The sequence below is a fragment of the Coregonus lavaretus genome (genome assembly GCF_964263955.1).
Source record: "Coregonus lavaretus genome assembly, contig: HAP1_SCAFFOLD_255, whole genome shotgun sequence".
NCBI lineage: Eukaryota > Metazoa > Chordata > Actinopteri > Salmoniformes > Salmonidae > Coregonus > Coregonus lavaretus.
The window spans coordinates 400852-418050 of NW_028157546.1; the positions used below are offsets into that span (position 1 = coordinate 400852).

The window sequence follows — 17199 nt, forward strand, 5'->3', positions numbered from 1 at the left end:
ATCTATAAAAGTTCAAATGTATCTATTTCGTCCGTATGAGTGGAATCTACGCTCGGGAAGTGAATTGGCTGTTCTTCAAGTAGTATGTAGCCTGCGAGCCAATCAGAATGAGAAATAGGCTCGTCACATCCGCAGGCCTACGTCAAGGCTGTCTCGTTTTACAGGTGGGCGTGATCTGTTGGAGGAAAAAGCCGGTTGTCAACGAACAAGGGCGCGGCAAGAGGGCACCTAGCCCAGCTTCTTTACCGTGTAAGGAGGAAATATGATAATTTAGATTTCCTTACAGTAATGGTTTTATTTTACTCCGTTGGATAGCATATTTCGCAACAAAATTCTGATAGTTGCAGACATTCTTGATCACAAATGTTATGCATTTGCAGGTTAGATGTAGCATATGTCAAAATACATTCTCAATTTGCATTTAAAATCATTGCTTTTTTATTCTAGAGAAGATAATAGTTGTCATCAACAATGAAATGTAAAAGGCATAATAATAGAAGATGTCTGTTATGAGCAAAAATCTTTAGATTGATTAATATGATAAAAAACCCACCAACTACCTTCACTTTCACTTCAGCAACCCATAGTAGGAACTAAACACACTATCATACAACTCACATGTCCATTAACCTATTTGCTAACATTATTACAATGTATTACATTGTATTGCGATGCATTAACGGCAGTCAAGGCAAATTCCTAATTGGTTTCAGTAGGTAGTCTAAGGGTGAATTTACCGGCCCCTAGGCTTAACATTGTGTTGTGTATTAGTCCAGTTGTGGCCCCGTTCTACTGTAATCCCTCAATCTTTAAGGTTGTCTCCCAAATGGCAACATATTCCCTTTAAAGTGCACTACTTTTGACCAGAGCCCAATGGCACTATACCATTTGGGATGCAGACTAACTCCTGCTCCCATGGATTTGAAGATTAGAACATCCGTACAGTCTTTCTAGTTCACGGTATTCATTAATGTAGCGATTAAATCTGCTGCTGACGTGTGTAGAGTGTGTATGTCTGTGAGTGTATGCGTGTGTGTGTATGTGTGGGGCCCCAACAGTAGGTCTGCTGTTACTGTAAGTGTGGAGCCCCAACAGTAGGTCTGCTGTTACTGTAAGTGTGGAGCCCCAACAGTAGGTCTGCTGTTACTGTAAGTGTGGAGCCCCAACAGTAGGTCTGCTGTTACTGTAAGTGTGGAGCCCCAACAGTAGGTCTGCTGTTACTGTAAGTGTGGAGCCCCAACAGTAGGTCTGCTGTTACTGTAAGTGTGGAGCCCCAACAGTAGGTCTGCTGTTACTGTAAGTGTGGAGCCCCAACAGTAGGTCTGCTGTTACTGTAAGTGTGGAGCCCTAGGGGGCTGTATTAGTTGACACTATGGAGAGTAATGGGAGAATCCCTGTAGAGTTGCATCAGTGGTTCTAGAATAGAATAGATTCTAGAATAATCTCCATATGAATCCTGCAGCCCCAAGAGCATCTGATAGGCATAGCATGATGTACATTCTCCTAACACACCAGATCTTTCAATCAGTCACCAGTGGCATGTAAAAACACCCTTAATAACCTCACAATGAAGGTCCAAGTGGAATTGGATGACCTAGTATAAACCAAGTGCAGTTAGATTATCTAGTATAAACCGAATGCAGTTGGATGAACGAGCTTAAACCAAAAATGCAGTTAGCTGAACTAGTATAGACTGAGTTCTGTTGGTTTAACATCTTGACAGATGACCATCAGACGTGTCACCTAGTTCTAAATTAATCTGTGGCTATGGAAAGACCAAGCCCTGACCTTAGGCAAGATTTGTGTACACAAACACACACTTTTCTCGCCACTGTGTGTGTGTGTGGGTGTGTTTGTGTTTGTTTGTGCCACTGCCCACGCGCCAAAACAAGCAGAAATGCATAGGCAAACTAACTTAAAGGAACAAGCCTGTCACACACAATGACAAGGGCGTTGATGAGGACTCCAATAATAGCCTCACTTTTGACCTATGTGGATCGTCCTCCTATTGTCATCCAGTGTAGCCTTTCATACACTTCAACTCGAGCTGCAGAGACTGTTGGTGTTGCTGCAAACCAATATAGTATTTTCAGCTCTAGTTTTACATTGACACCACATATCTCAGTCATAGTAAGTATATTTTTCCTCAATATAGTAGCTATCAGCAAAATCAGAGCTAGTAAGGGGGAAGAGTCAAGTGCTAGTGTTATTTAAGATACTCTTTGAAGAGGTAGGGTTTCAGATGTTTTCGAAAGATGGGCAGGGATTCTGCTGTCCTAGGTTCAGGGGGAAGCTGGTTCCACCATTGGGGTGCCAGGACAGAGAAGAGCTTGGACTGGGCTGAGCGGGAGCTGCCCTCCCGTAGGGGTGGGAGGGCCAAGAGACCAGAGGTGACAGAAGGGAGTGCTCGGGTTGGGGTGTAGGGTTTGAGCATAGCCTGAAGGTAGGGAGGGGCAGTTCCTCTTGCAGCGACATAGGAAAGCACCATGGTCTTGTAGTGGATGTGAGCTTCGACTGGAAGCCAGCGTGGAGTGTGCGTAGGAGCGGGGTGACATGGGAGAACTTGAGAAGGTTAAACACCAGGCCGGCTGCAGCGTTCTAGTTAAAATATATAAAAGTTACATTTGGGGCTATTGGAAAGTCTATTGCAGACTGGGTCTGGTGTTTAGTGAGCATGTCCGTTCTCTTCCATCCGTAGCGAAAACACCAACGTTAAATGACCTTACATGGTCAAGTTGTCATCAAGCAGGCAGTTAGTGCAGTGGACTGTTTATTAATAGAACCTGATGAAGATGAGGAGATGGGGAATCTCTCTATAAAATGTTTCTGTCTCTTTTTTTCTCTCTTTCTCTCCTGCTCTCTCTTTCTGTCCCTCTCTCTCTAACTTTCTCTCTTTTCCTCTCTCCTTCAGTGTCTCTTTCTATCTCTCTTTCTCTCTCCTCACTCAGCATCACGGCTAAATCAATCGCAGTGGTTTCCGTTGTATGTAGGCAGCTATATAAAGGTCTATTCAGGTCATGATGTAACTTTGCGCCAATGCTAACCTTTTAAGACAGTAGGGCTTCCTCTCTTTGACTGTGAGCCAGCAGCAGTGGATAGGCCCTTACAGTAAATTGGCCGCATCCAACAAGCACTTAACTACATTAAGGCCCTGTCCAGATGGCAGCTGTGGTCAGCTGTGTGTCTCTGCTAGTGGTGCGCGGGTCAGCTGTTTTTCACCCGCACCCGCCCGCAATTGCTAATAACCCATCCACAACCGCCCGACTATATGTGATAAAGTGAAAATCTGAGGCCCACACCCGACCCTAACCCGCTAATATAGAAAATGCACAATAAGCTACAGTCAAAGAAGGCAGAAGGATTTTTTGACATCAGTTTGACCAGTCGTAAGGAAAAAGAAAGCTGTGAAAACGACCCGATCCAACATGTTTCTAATAAGATTTCAGTTGGGCTTCGATGCATATTTTATGTGGAAGACAGCACTTCTACAGATGGTATCTAACTGAGCATTGCATTCTCTCAAGATGCAGAAAGAAATCATATTTCTCCACTCCTGTTCCCAAGTCCAAATTTTGCCTACATTTGGTGTATAATTTTCCTGCAAGAAATGCTTAATTAAGGTATTGTTTCTCTTTATTTAACCCGCCTGCCACCCAACCGCCCTTCAGCCACACAATATTTAATGACTATAAACCCGTCCGCCCTGCGTATATAACCGCTGGGACTGCGGGATAGGAGTCTACCCCCTCATCACTAGTCTCTGCCTCGCTCTGTCTATTTGTCTCTCTCTTTGTTTCTCCCTCCCTCTCCTCCCCCTTGGGTCAAATTTGGTGGGGATAGCGTCAGGCATAGGAAGGAGAATGCGAATCAGGTGACTTGCCGGTAATTCCATTTGCAAGACAGACAGACATGCAGACAGACAGGTTGGCTGACAGGCAGAGAGACACCAAATGATGTGCTGATTGGTGAATAAGGAAGGTTGCTGATAATGGCTTTTTGGTTCTTAGAATCTGAGATTATTACACAGTAGTTTACAGGCTGCATGCAGAGCTAGTTTGAATGGGATTTGTTGGAACTAATGAAAAATACCCTGCTGGTACAATTGGTAGATTTGTTAAAGTAATGATCCACTCTAAATACAACAGGAGTTTCCACTCACATTGTCTGAAGTCGATTCCCCAAGACAGTTTTTTTTGTAGATGAATTGTGAAGAAAACCAATGCAATACAATACAACTATTATCCCTCAAGGAAAGGCAACAGAGAAATCACCCCATCTTTGTTATCTTCATTTAGTTTAGTCACAACCTCAAAGACAAACAGAATGCCCATATGGTGACTCACTGTACATACAGTATCTGTACAGACCGCAGGCGGACTGCATTGAGTGGGCCCATAAGGAAATTAGGCAGACAGGAACCAAACTTCTATTTTATGATTATGTTTATTTAATAATAATTAACTGTAACCTGAACAGTGTACCACAAACAAACTTCCTCCGTCTTCTGTGCTTGGTTACTACGCCAAGTACATAGCTTAGTTATCGATCAATGACTATGCACGACACACACACAAATACACGCTGACATCACGATACACCCAAACTGGGAGAGAGAGCTATGTATTGCAATTGCGTGGCCCAATCTTTCCAGCCAGACGGTTTTTGGTTATATTGTAAGCTAAACTTGGCCTCTGAAATGGAAATAAGTTTCCATTCAGAACTGGCGGGGCTTTTAAAAGATAAACGCCTTACCACATCCTGGGGAAATAACTCTCACGCACTGTATTTCAATTAGAGACTAAGTTGAATACAGTACAACTCCTCTATTACCCAATGCATATCTAATCGTATAGGCTACACAGAGAGAGTGCAGTACAGTATACTTGGGACTGGAGATTTGTGACCCAGAGAGAGAATGGTAGAGATAGTTGTGACGTACAGTCTAACATACACACAGATGCCTGTTGAGAGAGGACAGTGGGCTATGCTGCTGGAGGTTGAGAGACTTGTGACCTAGAGGGAGAATGGTAGAGAGAACACAGTATGCAGCTTGAGAGACTTGTGACCCATTTGTAGATGATGGAGGATTAGCAGGAGAGTAACGTAAAACAGCCTGTAGGATTTGCATTTTTCGAGAGAGAGAGAGAGAGAGATGTTTTCCATGCCAATAAAGCCCCTTGAATTGAATTGAGAGAGAGAGAGTTTGGGAGTTAGGAGGTCAACAGGGCCAGAACATGTCCCACTTTTGATTTCACCAGAGGGATGAACAACAGAGAAATAGGGGAAAGAGGAGATAGAAAGAGAGCGAAAGAGGAGAGGGGACGGACAGACACATACAGACAGAGAGTGTGGGGAAAGAGGAGAGACAGACAGAGAGAAAGGGGGAGGGGAGACAGAGAGGATGGGGAAAGAGAGAGAGGCAGAGTGCGTGTCAGGGCCAAGTAACGTCTCCGTTTTCACTTGCACTTGAGAGACTATATAAGTCTCAGGGCGAGCTAACATTGGGCCAGCCTCTTAAATGTATCACCACTCTCTCCAAGAACAGCTGGAATAGGTTGGGGGGGGGGGGGGAACTATTCCTGGAACCTCCACATCTGGCAGCACGCACAGCCTGGGGTGTGTGTGTGTGTGTGTGTTTGCGAGCGGGCGTGCATCTGTGTGTAGGCGGGGGGGGGGGTGGTTGTGTGTGTGTGTGTTTGTTTGTGTGTTTGTGTGTGTGTGCAGGACTGTGTGTGCGCGTGTGTATTGGGTTCACTGGAAACACAGTTACAGTCTTGGCGATTACAGTGCCTGGGCATCATAATGTAGGCTGTGGTAGCATTTGAGGAGAGGGGTTCAACAGTTGTTGGTTTTTCCCATGAAAGCCCTGATTGATCAAGTCAGGCCAACATTTCTCAAGACAAGAGAGTCTTATGATATGATAGTCCACATCTCTACAGGAAGGTGTGAGCATTGGTGACATCACATGCCAATAGATTGAGCAAGCATCCTCTATCTTCCGATCTTCTGAAACTATTTCACTAACTCTCTGTGTAACAACCGGCTTTATGACTTGAGTCAGGCTGGTGTAGCCGCGGTTACTATTACAAGTGTCAACATCCGACAGCTTAAGTTCCGAAAATTCCAGCCTTAGTGACCGGTTGTGCCCCACCTCCCCCTGTGGCTCTCACTAGTGCACTTGTTATGAGTATTATGAGGAATGTCCCTCAAGGGCCAATCAGCAGCTGGTGGTGTGATTATGACTCCTCCCCCTTCCATTGTCTTAAAGAGACAGCCGTAGGCTCTGACTCATACTCTGTTGCTTCAGGCACAGCGGAATTTGACAGTGGAGAGAGAGAAACTGACTTACAGTGACCGAGACCTTGCAGAATATTGAAGGCTCCATGCTAGCTCTACCTGTTGGCTCTTACTTCCTTGTTGAAGATATCTTCGCTTTGATCGGTTAGATGCGTTCAACGAGGTTGTGACCTCAGCAACCTAAAATAAACTGGGTCGTTTTGGTCTTAAATCTCATTTCACTGTTATTATTGTTACTGTTGAATAGGCTACTCAAACAGTTCAGTGGTATTCATTCATAGGCCAATGGTGTGTGGGTGTGAGTTGACACTTGTGTGTGTTCTGTTTGGGCAACCTCTTGTCCTGCACTAATTTCCTTCTTTTTAAGTTTACATGAGAAACACACAAACAGTAGTTGCCAAGCAACATTCTTGAGTGCATTACAAAATGGCCGTCAAGTTCTCACTGTCTGCTGAAAGACCATGAGATACAGTAGCTCCAGTGTGTGAATAATAAGAGATAAGAGTCTCTCCCATGGGAAACTCCTTTACTTCCTGTTTAGAAATGCTCCACATTGTAGTCATATTACCTCATATCCTGTTCCTTTATCTCTGGACTCTCACTACTGTAGCTCTTATCATAATTGCTGGTCCCAGAGGGCTACTACAACACATCGTAGAGGGTGTGTTCTTCTCACCGACAACAAGATATAATCCCAATCTTAATGGCCATCAGATGATCGCCCTGTGTTGCCAGCGAGCGTTGTTGAACATTAACTGAGGGAAGTTACTTTGTTAAATGTTAGTTAACATCCGTCACTACTACAGACTCTTTCCCTCGTCTGCGTGAGCATAATGTTATGTGGTGCTAGTGTCACATGACAGAAAATATATATAATGAAATATTGCCCTATTTTGTAAAAACTCACTGAGTCAGTATCAAATCCACTCTGTTAAAACATCAACCTTGTATATTACACCTATGATAGATGTATAAAATATTACATGTTTCTTCTCTGTCAACCATTTACAGTTATCCTGTGTTTTTCTTCCCCTAGATGCTGCTTATACGTGTGGGACAAGGCAGTTCAGGTGCGGCAATGGGAAATGCATCACCAGCCGGTGGGTGTGTGACGGAGGTGATGACTGTGGTGACGGAACTGACGAGCTGCCAGCCACCTGTGGTGAGTGACTGACTCTTCCTCCTCTTCCTCCTCTTCTTCTTCTCTCTTCTCATTCTTCTCATCCTTCTTCTCTTCCCTCTCTTCTTCCTTTTCATACTTTTCTTCCTCATCCTTCCTCTGTTCTCCTCCTCCTCTCGTCCTTCTCCTTCTCCTCTGCCTCCTCTTTAGATAAGATATAGCTGCTAAGATTTATCACACAGACTCTAATGTCTCTATCTGTTCATGTCTCTCTGTCTCTCCAGAGGCTAAGACCTGCCTGCCCACTGAGTTTAGCTGTGGAGGCCCACTGAACAAGTGTATCTCTGGAACATGGCACTGTGATGGCAAAGCTGACTGTGAAAATGGAGCTGATGAGAAGAGCTGTGGTAAGTACTGATGTAGGGTCTTAATTTGATCACCTGTTGCAGGAAATGTAACATTTGTAGTGTATGTGAGGTTCTAAAAGGTTAATGAAGTTTGTAATTTCCACTTTAAAATTTGACTTGATTTTCCCTCACGAAAAATGTATCAACCTCTACAGACATGTCCATTAATTACAATCCACATAATAATTCACATTTCCTGTTGCTGCAGGATTATTTTCCTTCTGTAGCAAACTGGCTCAAATGAATATCCTACATATTTTTACATTCACAAGTCTAGTCCAATACTGTATATGCTGTAGCCAACTCTTCTATCGTTGTCATACCTGATAGACTACACTGCATTCCCCACCATACTGGAGACCAAACTGTTCTGTTCATCACTGATTACCTCTGTAGTTAGTGCACGATGATGTGTTAAGACTTCAGTTTGTAATCACTAACTGGTACTTTCACCACATGACTATGGTCCTTGTGTCTACTCTGTACCCATTGAACCCTTATACAAAAACCTCTCATATTCTTTTAGTGACAATAATATTTTTATTACAGACATAATAACATCCTAAAGACACAATAGAGTACCAATACTGCATCACCCAGTCTCAAACCTTCCATATTCCTAACCCTCCATCTCTAACTCTCCCTTCCTCCTTCCAGCCGCAAAGAACTGCACCGCCGATGAGTTCCGCTGCTCCAACGGTCAGTGCATCTCCGTCTCCTTTGTGTGCGACAAGGACAACGACTGTTCCGATAATTCTGACGAGACTTCCTGTCCCACCGTCACCTGCAGTCCCAACGCCTTCCAGTGTAACAACACAGTGTGCGTACCGCGTCTCTGGGCGTGCGACGGAGACGCCGATTGTGCCGACGGCTCAGACGAGTGGCCCCAGAACTGTGCCGGGAGGGACACCAAACCGACAACAAAGCCTTGTGGGCCACATGAGTTCCACTGTGGGAGTGGGGAGTGCATCCATAGGAGTTGGAGGTGTGATGGAGGCAAGGACTGTCAGGATAATTCAGATGAAACCAACTGCAGTGAGTAGAACGTTTTTTGACAATATTCTACTCTGCTTCTTTCCTTTCTCTCTGAAACATCAATGCGAGAAAAAGGCTTATTTAGTTCAGTGTTTACAAAAACCAATGTTCATCTCCCAGGATATACTGTATGAACAGATATTAAACTAAGGGACTCTTAAGAGAAAATCCCAATCCCTCTTTCTTTATCTGTCCATCTGTCTCCCCCTTGCTGTATTGTTTATCTAACCTACCCCCCCCCCCCCCTCTCTCTCTCTCTCTCTCTCTCTCTCTCTCTCTCTCTCTCTCTCTCTCTCTCTCTCTCTAGGTCGGCCCACCTGCCAGCCAGATGAGTTTCAGTGTAACGATGGCTCCTGTATCCATGGTAGCCATCAGTGTGACCGGCAGTTTGACTGCAGGGATCTGAGCGATGAGATAGACTGCAAGAACGGTGAGGCTCAGCCCTAATGGACACACAAACACACTCCCTATAACCGTACTATATGTCTAATCATATTATCTTTCTTATTCTCCCACCAGGGGATGAGTGTGAGGGCCTGTATAACTTCAGGTGTAAGAGTGGGAAGTGCATCACCATGGACAAGGTGTGCAACGGGCAGAAAGACTGCCGAGACATGTCCGACGAACCTATCAGCGAGTGTGGTGAGTTGGAACCATAGACATATACTGAGTCCCAAATGGCACACGAATCCTTATATAGGTCACTACTTTTGACCCTGGGCCCGTAGGGAACTCCCTTTACACCCACATACCATTCAGTGGAAAACAGAGGAGCGAGACCAGCTAGGAACATATGATGGAGACAGCTAGCCTAGTAGTCAGGCCAGTCTGGTCTGGCCAAACTAGTTAGTGGTTGTAAAGAGTGAGGTCACTGGCTTAGTCTTGCCTAAGGAAACAGGCTGTCATCATGGACATTGAGGATGATGGTTGTTTCTTATAGATTTCTAGATAGATATATTTCTTCTAACTGAGTTTCGGTCTGATTCTGCAGGCAACAACGAGTGTTTGACCAATAACGGCGGTTGCTCTCACACCTGTACTGACCTGAAGATTGGCTTCAATTGCTCCTGTCCTGCTGGGTACAGTCTGGCGAAGGACAACAAGAAATGTGAAGGTGTGCAGAAATAAACGTTTATATGACACTGTTATATGACTCTGAACGCAGCTCAGAATATTGTAATGACTCTGAGCTCTAAGTCACTATTGTGACAAGTGCTGGATTAGATCGCAGGACGTTGGATTTGGATCAAATCATACTATTAATTGCCCCAACTGACCCCTGACCCTGTCTTCTGACCTCTAACCCTGTTTTTCCTCCTCTTGCAGACATTGATGAGTGTGCCGACCCAGACGCCTGCACCCAGATCTGTGTGAACATCCTGGGAAGTTACAAGTGTGAGTGTGAGGAGGGCTACGAACTGGACCCCAAGACCAAGACCTGCAAGGCTGCCACAGGTACGTGTGGGATGGAGGGATACACTAGCTAAGCTACATTCCGACAGCCACCCCAGCATACCACTTAGAATGCATGCTTGATAGATTGCTTGCTAGTGTGGATATATGAACAGAGCCTTGGGCGGAATTCTGATGTGGTTTGAACCAATCAAAGCAAAGAAGAGGTTTAGGTAGCTTCTCTGAGGCCTCACTCTTAAACGACAACCTTCTAAATGTGATTTAAATATAGTTAAGTAAAGTGGCAGATTTGAGGCCCACTCTTTTACTGTAAATGACAACTTTTTAAATGTAATGTTATGTCTTCCAGGTACTGTCCCCTACCTGTTGTTCACCAACCGCCACGAGGTGAGGAAGATGACTGTAGACCGTAGAGAGTACGTCAGTGTCATCCCTAGACTGAAGAACGTGGTGGCCCTCGACATGGACATGCCTGGACACAAGATCTTCTGGTCTGACCTGTACCACAAGAAGATCTACAGGTGAGGACCTACTGGGGGAAGGGTTGTGTGTGTGTGTGTGTGTGTGTGTGTGTGTGTGTGTGTGTGTGTGTGTGTGTGTGTCTGTTTGCATTTGTATATATCAGCAAACAGCAGATAGACTGTATTCTTTCGTTAACAAACAGCTATTTTGTCCTGCACCTTCCCCAGCGCCAACATGACCTTGGCAGGGGACTCCTCCCACCACAGCGTGGTGATTGACAGCCAGATCGAGGCGCTGGAGGGTCTGGCCGTCGACTGGATCCACGGTAACATCTACTGGACGGACAGCGTGCTCCAGACCATCTCTGTGGCAACCACGGACGGAACACGGCAAAAGACGCTGGTCAGTGAAGGACTAGAGAAACCAAGAAGCATCGTGGTGGACCCAGCCAAGAAGTAAGAAACTTGGGTTTTGATTGATTGATTTTATTAGCCTTGTTTGGGTCATAGCCTATTGATCTGTAGTCATTAGTATCATGCTCAATAGGGCGTTGACTGTCATGAAAACAAAAAAGGAAATTACTTCTGAATGATAAATCTTTGACAGGATGCTTTTGTTGTCGACATTTTAGAATAACTGAATGAGAGAGGATCTCTTTTGCAACAAGAAATATGGCAAAGGCTCAATGTGTCAGTGTGTGTGATTTTCTTTTCTCTAAAGACTTCCAGATGTCTTACAGATGTTGTGTTGTGCTGAAGTGTGTTAGATGTAGGAGTTTTGACTGACGGTAATGTGTCTGGTTCCAGCTTCATGTACTGGACTGACTGGGGCAACGAGGCCAAGATCGAGAAGAGTGGGCTGAACGGAGCCGACCGCGTTGCCTTGGTAACGGACAACATCATGTGGCCCAATGGCATCACTCTGGGTAAGAAGAGTCCACTGATTGGACACTACAATATAGTGATGTGTGATTGGACACATTGTAATTTGCTGTCTCACATGATTCTTATACTCATATACAGAACAGAGGAGCTTTTGTGTTGGGTTATTGTTGGAAGTTGTATCATACTGTAGGTGTAAATTATTTACAGATAGAGATTTAAGCATTTAAATAATCTGCCTCGTCATCATGAGTGGAAGCATTGTTTATAAGTTAATGATTATACAGTTGGATTTGCTCTCTAACTCACTCTCTCTCTCTCTAACAGACATGGTTAACCAGCGTCTGTACTGGGTGGACTCTAAGATGCACACCCTCTCCAGCATCGACGTCAACGGAGGAGGACGACACACACTCATCTACAACGAGGACAAGCTGGCTCACCCCCTCTCTCTCGCCGTCTTCGAGGTAAATAGTGATATAATGTGGACATTAAGGTCTCCCTAACTGGAGTTCCATCTGGAGTATAGTTATGGTCAGGTCCTAGAGGAATTGTAGGAAGGGAAAAGGAGACTTAACTGAACCAGCATAGTCCAGTCCATGAGGGTAATGGTTACAATCCAACCCCAGAACCTCCTCTAGGTCCCTGGGTCGAGCACCATGGCCTTCCCCCTCTACCCTGGCTGTGGCCCCAGAACCTCCTCTAGGCCCCTGAGTCGAGCACCATAGTCTCCCCCCTCCACCCCCTCCACCCTGGCTGTGGCCCCAGAACCTCCTCTAGGTCCCTGGGTCGAGCACTATGGCCTTCCCCCTCTACCCTGGCTGTGGCCCCAGAACCTCCTCTAGGCCCCTGAGTCGAGCACCATGGCCTTCCCCCTCTACCCTGGCTGTGGCCCCAGAACCTCCTCCAGGCCCCTGAGTCGAGCACCATGGCCTTCCCCCTCTACCCTGGCTGTGGCCCCAGAACCTCCTCTAGGCCCCTGAGTCGAGCACCATAGTCTCCCCCCTCCATCCTGGCTGTGGTAGCTTTAATTAAAGGGGATTTCCAGGTTCAGAGTCTTGCTCCCCAGCCCGGTTAATGTGTTTAGACATGCAGCTAGCCAGCTAGCCATCTTTTCCTGTATTACTCCATCCATCCATGTAGCTGCTGAATGGAGACCAAACTGATCTTACAGTATCCAGGCCATAGGAGGTTTATAAGCCCCATATCTGAAACTGTTGGTTTCCCCCGTTTCAATTAGGACAGATACAGTATAAGTCTTTGTGGATGGCTTTGTAAGTGCTGTATGTACGGACTATGTACAGTTGGTTAACTTTGGGTAACCTAGTTTTTCTTCCTTTCTCTCTTTTTTCTGGTTTCTCTCATTTGCTTCACAGGAGAAAGTATTCTGGACCGACATGGGTGACAGAGTGGTCATGAGCGCCAACCGCCTGACAGGAAATGACATCACTGTACTGGCGGAGGACCTGATACAGCCAGAGGACATCATTGTATACCACAACCTCAAGCAGCCCATCGGTATGGCAACGCACGCTTTTTAAAAACATAACAAATCTCATATGAATGACTGTAATTAACTTTAAAAGCTGAATCAGGTGGTCTAACGCTCACTCTCTCTCTCTCTCACACATTCTCTCCCCTCTCTCTCCCATAGGAAAGAACTGGTGCACAGAGAACAACTTTGTGAATGGAGGTTGTGAGTTCCTGTGTCTGCCTGCTCCCCAGATCAACCAACACTCCCCTAAATACACCTGTGCCTGTCCTGATCATATGACCCTGGGGACAGACATGAGGAAGTGTGTGGCAGGTATGTGTTTTCCTCTGTCGAACCCTATGGAACTTTACAGAAGGTGCAACTCTTGCCCTGTAGACCCCTTTCCTGCAGTCAAATTACCAGATCACCCTCTAGTGGCCTCATGGGTGGAATGTTATTTTTATATTTTCATTATTAATCAACATTATTTAAAAAAACCTGCCAAAAATCAGTTTAAGACCATATATTTTCTTGTTAAAAGGTAGTTCAAAACCCAATGGATCTCAAAGTGTTACAGTGCTTATCCCCATACTCACTGTTTATGGTCATTTAACCTTTTCTCAAACTAACTGACACATTCTTATGTGTCTAACCTCTAACCTTTGGTGACCTTTACCCCTGTCTCTTATCCCAACAGCTTCAACAACTACCGCTTCCCCCACCGCTCCCAAAACTGCGGCCCCCGTCCCTACCAGAGCCCCAACCAAACAGCCAGCTCGTCCCACTTCCACCACAACTACCACCACTACTACAACTACCTCCTCCGCCCCCCGGGCCCAGCCTCAGGGCCCTGACAGGTCCTCGGCCACTCACAGTCCACAGGAAACTGCTGTCACAGGTCAAAGTGGATATGTTGCCATGCCCAAAGTAGCTGAGGCATCACACCATACTGCGCTCTACATTGTCTTACCTATCAGTGAGTATTTTACCTTGTAGTATCAGCATAATGTCTAGTACACTGATAAATACAGTAGGACTGTAGTAACCTACTGTCTGTTTACATTTACATTACATTTTATTTACATTTACATTTTAGTCATTTCGCAGACGCTCTTATCCAGAGCGACTTACAGGAGCAATTAGGGTTAAGTGCCTTGCTCAAGGGCACATCAACAGATTTTTCACCTAGTCGGCTCAGGGATTAGAACCAGCGACCTTTCGGTTACTGGCACAACGCGCCTAACCACTAAGCTACCAGCCGCCCCTGTTTATGTATTGAATTACGTGTTGATATACACTGAGTGTATAAAACTGCTCTTTCCATGACATAGACTGACCAGGTGAATCCAGGTGAAAGCTATGATCCCTTATTGATGTCACTTGTTAAATCCACTTCAATCAGTGTAGATGAAGGGGAGGAGACAGGTTAAAGAATAATTTTTAAGCCTTGAGACATGGATTGTGTACGTGTGCCATTCAGAGGGTGAATTGGCAAGACAAAAGTTTAAGTGCCTTTGAACGGGGTATGGTAGCAGGTGCCAGGCGCACAGGTTTGAGTGTGTCAAGAACTGCAACGCTGCTGGGTTTTTCACTCTCAACAGTTTTCCATGTGTATCAAGAATGGTCCACCACCCAAAGGACATCCAGCCAACTTGACACAACTGTGGGAAGCATTAGAGTCAACATGGGCCAGCATCCCTGTGGAACGCTTTCGACACCTTGTAGAGTCCATGCCCTGACGAATTGAGGCTGTTCTGAGGGCAAAAGGGGGTGTAACTCAATATTAGGAAGGGGTTTCTAATGTTTTATACACTCAGTAAAACATATATCATTGTAAAAGTTAAACTGGCTTTACCTACCATTATACTTGATCAACAACAACAACAACAATTTCAACAACAACAAGAACTGACCTTTGACCCCTCTTTCCAGTGATGATGAGCCTGATGCTGTTTGGTGCAGTGATGCTATGGAGACACTGGAGGCTGAAGAACACCAACACCATCCACTTTGACAACCCCGTGTACCAGAAGACCACCGAGGACGAGATGCACATCTGTAGAAACCACAGCCAGGACGGATACACCTACCCACAGGTACAGTCACAGTCACCTAGCAACCCACCAAGCAACCCAATCACTGTCTTATTACTGTTGTAGACTACAGTTATCACCAGGGTTGGAGTTCATTCCATTTCAAATCTCATACAGTGTTAGGATCAATTCCATTTCGATTAAGTAAAATAAAGGGATGAATTGCCCATAGTTTTCCTATGTGGACTTGCAATCCACTTAATTTCCTGAACTGAGTTGAAATGGAATTGACCCCAATCCTGAAGGTGTTCTGCAGTGGCTAACTGATAGCGTGTGACAGTTGATTATGTTATAGCCTATGAAATACTGTATGTAGCGGTTTTCAGTGTTGTGTGACTTTGTGTTTACAGTTATTTTCTGTTTCACCTCACAGAAACAGATGGTGAGCCTGGAAGAAGACCTGGCATGACTAGTAGATGAAGAAGAAGAAGTGGACATGAAGAATTCTATTTAAAGAAATGAAGAGATTTTTATATGAAAAGATGACAAACGAAAACGATGGAGGTCATTTTAACCCTAACGCTACTGCTGCTGACACGTCCTTTCCAATCCCATGATGATGACTTCATCTCGAATGACCTCATTTCCTGGCTTCCTGTTCCGAAGATTCCGTTCCGACCTCAACGCTGTGCCGCCATCCAAGACGAAGATGAAGGAAAAAATAAACGAAAAAAAGAAGAAAAACTTGGTTGCCGTGTAAACCCAAAAACAAAAATGTATGGAAGAAGAAGAAACATAGAAATGGAATCACACAAAAATTACTTGGTAGCGTTGTGGTTTCAAACATGAGTGTGTGAGTGGACCACAACCCTGAAGAAAAAAACGTCTGGGGCCATTTTGTCAAACATCAGAAGGACTTGAAAATGAAAGACACAGTAAATGCACAGTTGGACTGTAGTCCTCCGTACTTTAATAATGTAAGAGCTCTTACCTAGGAGGCCTGGTCCCAAATGTATGTGTTTTCGGCTAACTCCTTGTCAGAGAGAAGTATAAATTGCTAAGCACACAAAGTACAGATTTGGTACCAGGCTAGGCCCTGGCCCTAGGCTCTTTGACACATTGAAGTTTAGCCAATGCAAAATGACAACCATCTAACACAGCTTCAACTTTGTTTGTTTTTGTTACATATCACTTAGCAGCTCTTTTGTAAATGAGTGTACATTTGGCTACTTACTGTAAAATAGGCGACCTTTTGTTCTAATGTTGCACAAGGTTGTGCATAGCACTGTACAGAAGACGACCTACATTTCCAACCCATTTGATTCTTGAGTTCAGTTTGATCCCACTTCCGTTGTCAGCCTGACAAAAACTCAAGAGAACACAATTTGCACGACATGAAGAATGTGTTGAAGATTGTGAGTTTAAAACAGGCTGCAGTCAAATAGCTGTCTTGTCATATCTTTTGAACGTCACAAACGGTGGCTAGTGTGTATGTTTATGGTGTACTTAACAATGGACATTGAGACCTCTGGATAGCCTTATCATCTGACATTGCCATATGCACGTGCCTAGTCACGTAGCACCAAACATCACCAAATCGTAAAGTAGAGACTTTCCCAGGGGGGACATTGAACTATGGTGTGACACTAGTAAGAGTTAAAACGTGTGAGTTGTCAGCCCTACTCAGAGCTGAAACGTGTGAGTTGTCGGCCCTACTCAGAGCTGAAACCTGTGAGTTGTCGGCACTGCTCTGAGCTGAAACGTGTGAGTTGTTGGCACTACTCAGAGCTGAAACGTGTGAGTTGTCGGCACTACTCAAAGCTGAAACTTTTGAGTTGTCAGCACTACTCAAAGCTAAAACATGTGAGCTGTCATTGACTAAGAGTCTCTTTACATATTTGTGCCTTTACCATAATCAACACAAGCATTTCTATACTCTCTCCAGCAATGTGTTTAATGTCTAGTGACGTACATGTTCTTACGGTATGTGGTATACAGTATAAAGAAGAACCCAAATGCCTTATGACCTCCTTTCACTATAGTCAACTATATCAAACATGGCAGTTATCTTGCCTTT

At 44.8% G+C, this 17199-nt stretch overlaps 1 protein-coding gene across 1 annotated transcript in view; it reads left to right on the forward strand.

Moving 5' to 3' along the window:
• The window catches only part of ldlrb (low density lipoprotein receptor b), a gene marked incomplete at its 5' end in the record, with an annotated part of 16835 nt that extends 900 nt beyond the window's left edge, over positions 1-15935 (forward strand). Inside the window, 16 exons of the mRNA XM_084199367.1 lie at positions 7334-7459; positions 7702-7824; positions 8482-8859; positions 9167-9289; positions 9379-9501; positions 9851-9973; positions 10186-10314; positions 10622-10793; positions 10962-11189; positions 11541-11659; positions 11943-12082; positions 12992-13133; positions 13270-13422; positions 13787-14065; positions 15022-15185; positions 15556-15935. Coding sequence (XP_084055493.1) covers positions 7334-7459; positions 7702-7824; positions 8482-8859; positions 9167-9289; positions 9379-9501; positions 9851-9973; positions 10186-10314; positions 10622-10793; positions 10962-11189; positions 11541-11659; positions 11943-12082; positions 12992-13133; positions 13270-13422; positions 13787-14065; positions 15022-15185; positions 15556-15591 — 2558 coding nt within the window. The 3' untranslated portion in view covers positions 15592-15935. The remainder of the gene's footprint in view (positions 1-7333; positions 7460-7701; positions 7825-8481; positions 8860-9166; positions 9290-9378; positions 9502-9850; positions 9974-10185; positions 10315-10621; positions 10794-10961; positions 11190-11540; positions 11660-11942; positions 12083-12991; positions 13134-13269; positions 13423-13786; positions 14066-15021; positions 15186-15555) is intronic.
• Between the last annotated feature and the right edge of the window lie 1264 nt (positions 15936-17199).